Here is an 8271-nt window from a genome sequence, read left to right on the forward strand (position 1 = left end):
CACGACGTATGAGAGATGATTATTTACCGACAGATACAACGTTTCATTTCACGACAGATCCCAAAAGGAGATTCCACTCGAGACTTCGAGACAACTAAGCTGCTTCATTTCCCATCAAGTGCCTCGACTCCGCCTCATTATATCGACCGCCCGTCACCTATTCGAACGTCTTCAGGGAGCCTCCTTTTGTCGGCGGCGGCTTATCACGCCCCCCCTCTCCCCGCCCCACGCTTTTCGTTCGCGACAACACCGGCAGTGAAATGCTCCATTCACGCCCCAAGTCGCTTATTTACAGTATCGTGAACTCGAATCCCTGCCCCCATTTTTGGCAGGAGGAACCAATCCGCCCTCTTTTCAAATTTCAGTTTCGGGGACAACAATGGCTCGGAACGCGGGAGGGAGGGAAGCAGAACGAAGCAGTCTCGTTGAATCCCTTTCGGATATGTGTGTGTGTGTGTGTTTGTTTCTTCGTGTTATTCACAGACCGTGGAAGAGATCGGACCTTCATTCATGTGCCTGTGAAATGATGTTTCACTACCTACTGCTGATTTCCTACATGAAATAAGCATTTGCAATATTTAGGGCGTTGTAGTTGGACATATTTAACCACAAAAACTCTAATGCTGAGAGTTTTATCACTAAATATGTTTGAGATTAAAACTCGAATCTTGAGCGTTTTACTTATATACTATATTTAAAGATAAAACTATTGTTGAGAGTGTTATGGTTAGATATAATTAACCATAAAACTCTATTGTTTACAGTTTTATGGTTAAATATATTTTAAAGATAAAACATAATGTTTAAAGTTTTATGGTTAAATATATTTAACCATAAAATTCTAATGTTTAGAGTTCTTGGGATAAAAATATTTATTTAACCATATAACTACAATGTTTTAGAGGCTTAGGGTTAGATATATTTAACCACAGAACTCTAATATTTAGAATTTTATGGTTAGATATATTTAACCATAAAACTCTAATGCTTAGAGTTTAGTTAAATATATTTAACCATGAACCTTTAATGTTTTGAGTTTTATGGTTAAATATATTTAACCATAAATCTCTATGTTTAGAGTTTTATGTTTGATATATCTAACCATAAATCTCTATGTTAAGAGTTTTATGTTTGATATATCTGATCATCAATCTCCATATTTAGAGTTTTATGTTTAATACATCTAACCATAAAACTCTATGTTTAGAGTTTTAAGTATAATATATCTAACCATAAAACTCTAATGTTAAGAGTTTTATGTGTAATATATCAAACCATAAAACTCTAATGTTGAGATTTTTATGGTTCGATATATATAAATACAAAACACAAATATTTACAGTTTTATGGTTAAATATATTTCGTTTCCAGAAGTCTGTAAAAGACACTGTAGTACCTACATTCGTGTGCCTGCTTGATAATTATAAGAAATCAGTTGCTGAATTTCTACAAGAACTAACCAATTCTAATGTCCAGATATTTTTTAGCTATATATACTTCAACTTCGGAAACGCAAAAACAATAAACAAAAACACAAACACATAACATTCTCTGCGCAATACGTCTAGGTCTTAATCCTATTTAGGTTATGTTTTCGAAGCAAACCGACCCAAGCACGAATTCTCTCGGGACTATTCCCGGGCCATATTTTACCTTTGATTTATCGCCAAATGCTTTCCGCAACATTAAACGCCCTCCCAATTCATGACAATGCCATAAAAGAACTATTTCTTACGTTGCTTTTTAACTTTTTTAAGTCGCGTGTCGTTTCCTCTAATGCAACTGTGATTCGATGAAAGGAAAGTTTCATAAACATCTCTCCTTGTAACCAGATGCTTACAAAGGTCCAGTATGTTAACACAATTTAGCTGGGACTTATTTAAAAGACCGGAGCTTATACGCCTTTATACCCTCAGGGAAGGTGAATGCTAAAATGATTAGCTTACTGGGACGGGGTTGCGAGCCTCATGCGTTCTGTAATATGGGTGTATGTGTGTGTGTGTGTGTGTGTGTGTGTGTGTGTGTGTTGTGTGTGAGTGAGAGGAGAGAGAGAGAGAGAGAGAGAGATAAGTATTGCTGTCGTTTAATAATCAAGTATTTTGATTGCTTGTTCTCGGAAATATATAACTATATATATATATATCTATATATATATATATATATATTATATATATATATATATATATATACCGATTATTCTTACTATATTGCATATATAAACATCAGATTAAAAGGCCACATAATATAAATAACTATTTACATATATACATACAAACAACATATAATATGTAATGATATGTAATTTGTATGTATGAATGTAAATAGTAGTTTACATTATTTACATACATACATACAAAACATACATACGTACATACATACATATATAGCCACAAGACTTATCTAATAAAAGCATCAAAATATCCCACAAAACCGAAGAGAGAGAGAGAGAGAGAGAGAGAGAGAGAGAGAGAGAGAGAGAGATCCGCTCGCCAAAATTAATTAGTTAGGACAATATCCCGTCCGACGGACAGAGAGACGGAGACCGTTTCTGAAAACACCAATCATCAGAACAAATTCGAATCCCGTCCCGACAGAGAGAGACGTAAAAGGGAAAACTAACACGAGGTGGACTGATCAAACAAAGACGTTAATATGAAGTTATTCGCAAATATTCGCCGCTGAGAGCTCAGTGTTGTTATGAAGTCGCCGCTCTCTCTCTCTCTCTCTCTTCTCTCTCTTTCTCTCTCGTTTTTCTGTCATGCTCTTTTTCTCTCTCTCTCTCTCCCTCCCTCTCTCTTTTTTTCTGTCATTGCCTCTTTTTTCTCTCTCTCTCTCTCCCTCCCTCTCTCTTTTTTTTCTGTCGCTGATTCCCACCTAAATCCTAACAATCTCTCTCTCTCTCTCTCTTCCTTCTCTTCCCTCTTTCTCGTCTCATCTTCTCTCATCCTCTCTCTCTCTCTCTCGATTTCGGTCAATGATCACCTAAACAATTCCTAACAATTTCTCTTCTCCTCTCTCCTCTCTTCTGATCTCTCTCTCTCTCTCTCTCATCATCATTTTCGGTCCACTGATCACCTAAATTCCTAACAATTTTCTCTCCTGTTCTCTCTCTCTCTCTCGTTCCTACTTTCTTTCGTCGGTTTAATCCTATCAATTTTTGAGATAAATCTCTCTCTCTCTCTCCTCTTCCTCCTTCTCTCTTCTCGTCTCTCCCCTTCTCTCTCCTAACCTCCTCTCCCTACTTTTCCTTTTTCGTTTTTCCTTATCAATGTTGGAAATAAATCTCTTCTCTCTCTCTCTCCTCTCTTGTCTCTCTGGTCTGTGTCCCTCTCTCTCCTCTCTCTCTCATCTCTCTCTCTCTCCGTTTTTTTCTATCAATGTTGAGTATAAAACAATCACTCTCTCGCTATCTCTTTCTTTGTCCATTTTTCTATCACGGTTGAGATAAACCTTCCCCCCCCCCCTCTCTCTCTCTCTCTTCTCTCTCTCTTCTCTCTCGTCTCTCTCTCTCTCTCTCTCTCTCATTTCGGTCACTGATCACCTGAATCCTAATAATTTTTTTTCTCTCTCTCTACTACTTTCTTTCTCGTTTATCTATCAATGTTGAGATAAAATCTCTCTCTCTCTCATCCTCTCTCATCTTAATCTCTCTCTCTCTCTCTCTCTCTCGCTCTCTCTCTCTGCATCTCTCTCTCTTCTCTCTCTTCCTTACCCTTTCCCCCCCCGCTCTCTCGTCTCTCTCTCTCTTTCTCTTTTTTATCATGTGTTGATAAAACTTTCTCTCTCTCTCTCTCCTTCCTTTCTTTTCTCTCTTTCTGCGTATCTCTCTCTCGCTCTCTCTCTCTCTTTTATCTTCTCTCTCTCTCTCTCTTCTCTCTCGTTTTTCTATCAATGTTGAGATAAAATCACTCTCTCCCTATCTCTTTCTTTGTCCATTTTTCTATCACGGTTGAGATAAACCTTCCCCCCCCCCCCCCCTCTCTCTCTCTCTTTTAAGTGACTACCTTTTGAAAACCCTTATGAACAGTTTAATAACCCCAAAAGGGACTGCCAAGGAAAAGGTGCGATTGTCCACTTTTTCAATATCTTGAGAATGAATCACACATTCTGAAGCGAGAATTATTAGAAACTCGTCGAGGTAGCACGTATCTTAACGAAGTAGTTTTCAATCTCGTATATTAACTAATGCAGGTTTTTTTTTAAAATCTCTTTTTAAGACCAAGCGGGTTGCGTGATGTTGGAAATTCCGACCTTATTTGGCCTTATGTGACCTTATTTAACATTAGTTTGACATTATGTGACATATTTCGACCTTATCTGACCTTATTTGACTAATTTGGCCTTATTTGACCTTATTTGACCTTTGTTTTATGTTTTATGACTATTTTGAACCTTATTTTACCTTGTTTGACTATTTTGACCTTATTTGACCTTACTTAACCCATCCTGATCTAATTTGACCCATTATGACCATATTCTGGCCTTGTGTAACCATATCGTGACCTTATTTGACCTTATTTGAATATTATGTACCTTTTTGACCTTATGTGAACTCATTTGACCTCATTTTGACCTTATTTGACCTAACTGATCTTACTTGACCTTATTTTGATCTCATTTCGACCTTATTTCGCGTTCACCCGTTCGCTCGCATATGCAGACCTCCTGCTGTTGTATTATGCAAATGAAATGTCGGAAAAATGCAAACTCAGAAGAGGCTTGTTATGTTATTAAGTAAAGACACTGAGGAAGAAATCTGGAATATGGTCGAATAATTTCGTTCTCCGGAATGCGACTATGTATAAACATATATATAAACATATGAACATATATAAAAAAAACTACAAGACCAATAAATCATTGACGTCTGATAAGAAAGTAAATAAAACGATTAAGACTTCAAACACCCAAGTTACTCACCCCGCGGAGGAAGTGATTCATGTTTTCAGGCTTCGTATCGACGATGATGTTGTAAATTTCTTTCTGTTTGATCTCCTTCAGGAGGTCCCTGTAGTTCTCCGGCGACCCCTGGCGAATGAGGAATTCCATGTGCTCCTTGGGAGGTGACTTGACCAGTTCCTGGAGCTTGATGAGACCTGGAATCGGAAGAAAAGGAAGAAGTAGAGGATTGGTTACTGGGCCTATAGTAGATTCACACCAACCGAGCATTTGATGTCTAGGCCAGTCACTTACGACGCTCCTGATTGGCTATTGATAAGCCAATCGCAGGGCTGGAAACTCTCTCGGGAGACCGAGAGTTTCCAGCCAATCAGGAGCGTCGTAAGGGACGGGCCTAGACATCAAATGTACGATTGATGTAAATTTACTTTAGTTTGTTTTGGATGGACGAAAGTATGGCGAGACTTAAACAGACTTTTCGCAATGTAGGTACACTTTACGTAGAGACCTGGAATCAAAAAAAGGAAGAAGAAGAAGAAGAAGAAGAAGAAGAAGAAGAAGAAGAAGAAGAAGAAGAAGAGGATAGACGACTAGGCCTAGTCTGCTTCAAATACATGTCATTACAGGATTATAGTATTGTAGACGCATTTTTCGTAATGTGTAAGTTGGTTCGTCAAGAACACAATCTGATAACCGTCTATGTGTACGTAATGTGTGGATTTACGTAGAGTTCCGTGTGTACGTACTTTCACTCACACGAGCGCGGTCTTTCTCTCAAAGGGAACCTCGCTGTCTGCACAAAAAGAAAGTTACCAGAAGTTACTAACAATGATTCTTTTCTTGCAGCTCACTTCTGAGAGAGAGAGAGAGAGGAGAGAGAGAGAGAGAGAGAGAGAGAGAGAGAGAGAGAGTGTTTCTGTAATCTATTTATGAAAATTGTTAACTGATCTATTTTGAGAGAGAGAGAGAGAGAGAGAGAGAGAGAGAGAGAGAGAGAGAGAGAGAGAGAGTACAAAACACCAGAGAAAATACCATTTCTAAACAAAAGGGCTTCAGGATCCTCTGATCTATTTTGTACCGAAGAAAATGGAAAGCACACGAGAGTCAATAATGAAAATAAAAAGTGCTACAAAAACCTTTGAAGTATTTTGTATCCGCTGGAAGAGAGGAAATACAAAGGTCAGAGAGAAAGACGAAAGACAGAAGAGAAAAAGAGGAATACTCACGAGAATCAGGATTAAAATCTAAAGGTAAATAAAAAATTAAAAAAGTGAAAGTGAAAAGGATTAAAAAAAGAGAAAAGACGAAGAGAAAGGGAATAAAACCACACGAGAGTAAAGAGGGAAAATAAATAGAAAAAGTATAGCAAAAATCCCTGAACTTTTTATATTCTATTTTTTGTATTCGTTTGAATAGAGAAAACAAATGCAAAGGAAAAGAGGAAAGGTCAAAAAGAGGAAAGATAGAAAGAGATGGAAGAATGTGAAAAGGAGTAATATAGAAAGAGGAAATAACTGACACACACGAATGAAATAATAGAACAAGAATAAAGACTGAATATTCTAAGGGAAAATGAGAAATATAAAAAGAGGAAAAGAAATAAAACACAAAAAGGAAGATCAAACAGAAAAAGAGTTGCAAAATCTTATCAACATTTCTGTATCCGCGTTAAGACATGAGAGAAAGAGAGAGAGAGAGAGAGAGAGAGAGAGAGAGAGAGAGAGGAAAAATTTCCGAGAGAGAGAGAGCGAGATTCAATCAGATGAGAGAGAAAGAGAGAGAGAAATTTCAATCAGAGGAGAGAGAGAGAGAGAAAGAGAGAGAGAGAAAAAAAATTCAGTAAGATAAGACAGAGGAAAAAATTCAATCAGATGAGAGAGAGAGAGAGAGAGAGAGAGAGAGAGAGAGAGAGAGAGAGAGAGATGAGGCAATAAGACGAGAGAAAGAGAAAGATAACCCATAGGACGAGAGAAAAAGACAATCCAAAGGCAAAAAGATGAAAGAATGAAAAAGACGAAAAAGACGAAAAAAGATAAAAAAAAACAAGAGAGAGAGAGAGAGAGAGAGAAGAAAAAGGGGACATTCCCTCTCAGTGTCCCCCAATCAAAATCGGGGCTCAAAAGGCGCCACTTACTTCCGCCTTGGTACTTTGTGCCCGTCGAAAAACGATTTGCGGATTTACCCGGATTTCAATCCGCCGGGGTCAACATTCCGCAGGGGTGAGGAAATCTAGGAGTGGGGAGGGAGGGGGGGGAAGGAGATGAAGAAGGAGAAGGGGTTATTAAAGGAATTGGAAAGAAATTGAAGAGAAGAAGAAGAAATGGAAAGAAATTGAAGAGAAGAAGAAGAAATATAGAAGGAAAGAAAGGTTATAAAGATAACGAATGAACTGGGGATTGATAAGGGTTTGTAAGTGGATATGGAGGAGGGAAATAAAGAGATAAAATGGTTGAGAGAGAGAGAGGAAAAATTCAATAAGATGAGAGAGAGAGAGAGAGAGAGAGAGAGAGAATAAGATTAAAGAAGAGAGAAAGAGACACATAGAGAGGAAAAGTCAGTAAGATGAGAGAGAAAGAGAAAGGAGGCAAAAAGAGGAAAACATTCAATAAGATGAGAGAGAGAGAGGGAAAGAGGAAGGATGGAGAGAGAGAGCGAGAGAGGATTGAGAGACGATGCGAGAGGGAGAGAGAGAGAGAAAGATGAAAACAACTGAAAGAGAGAGAAGAAAGATTGGAAATAATGTGAAAGGAGAGAATAGACACTGACAGAAACATGACAAAAGAAGAATGCAAAAAATAAATAAATAAATGAATAAACAAATAAAAGCAAATTCAATGATCTCAAGGTAGGCCTCTTTTACTCAAGCCAATTACGCTGACGGGAGGTACGCCAAATCTTTATTTATTTATCTATTTATAAATTTATTTACTTAGTTATTAGTCTTTACAAATAATACCCCAAGGCTGACTGACAGAACAAATGGCTTGTTTTGGAAGACTACTGAACGAAAACTATCGAGAATTTTGGAATATTTTATGAACATGTAATATTTGCCTAAGCATAATTCAGTAAGTGTAACTATAGTAGATTCACATCAACCTTGCATCTGATGTTTAGGCCAGTCCCTTACGACGCCCCTGATTGGCTGTTCATAAGTCAATCGCAGGACTGGAAACTCTCAGTCTCTCTCAAGAGTTCACATAGTCAGGATGTATATTCCACCTCTCATGCGGGATACGTCTTTCACCAGTATACGTGAGGAGAGGTGGAACATACATCCTGCCTATGTGAACTCTCGAGAGAGACTGAGAGTTTCCAGCCCTGTGATTGGCTTATCAACAGCCAATCAGGAGCGTCGTAAGGGACTGGCCT

The 8271-nt window shown here is 38.0% G+C and overlaps 1 protein-coding gene across 1 annotated transcript in view; it reads right to left on the reverse strand.

Annotated features, from left to right (window-relative positions):
* Positions 1-8271, reverse strand: part of LOC135214430 (glutamate receptor ionotropic, kainate 2-like) — a 232041-nt gene that overhangs the window by 70711 nt on the left and 153059 nt on the right. The window contains exon 4 of the mRNA XM_064248705.1: positions 4921-5096. Coding sequence (XP_064104775.1) covers positions 4921-5096 — 176 coding nt within the window. The remainder of the gene's footprint in view (positions 1-4920; positions 5097-8271) is intronic.

Source organism: Macrobrachium nipponense, chromosome 45 (assembly GCF_015104395.2).
Source record: "Macrobrachium nipponense isolate FS-2020 chromosome 45, ASM1510439v2, whole genome shotgun sequence".
In the NCBI taxonomy this organism is placed as follows: Eukaryota; Metazoa; Arthropoda; class Malacostraca; order Decapoda; family Palaemonidae; genus Macrobrachium; species Macrobrachium nipponense.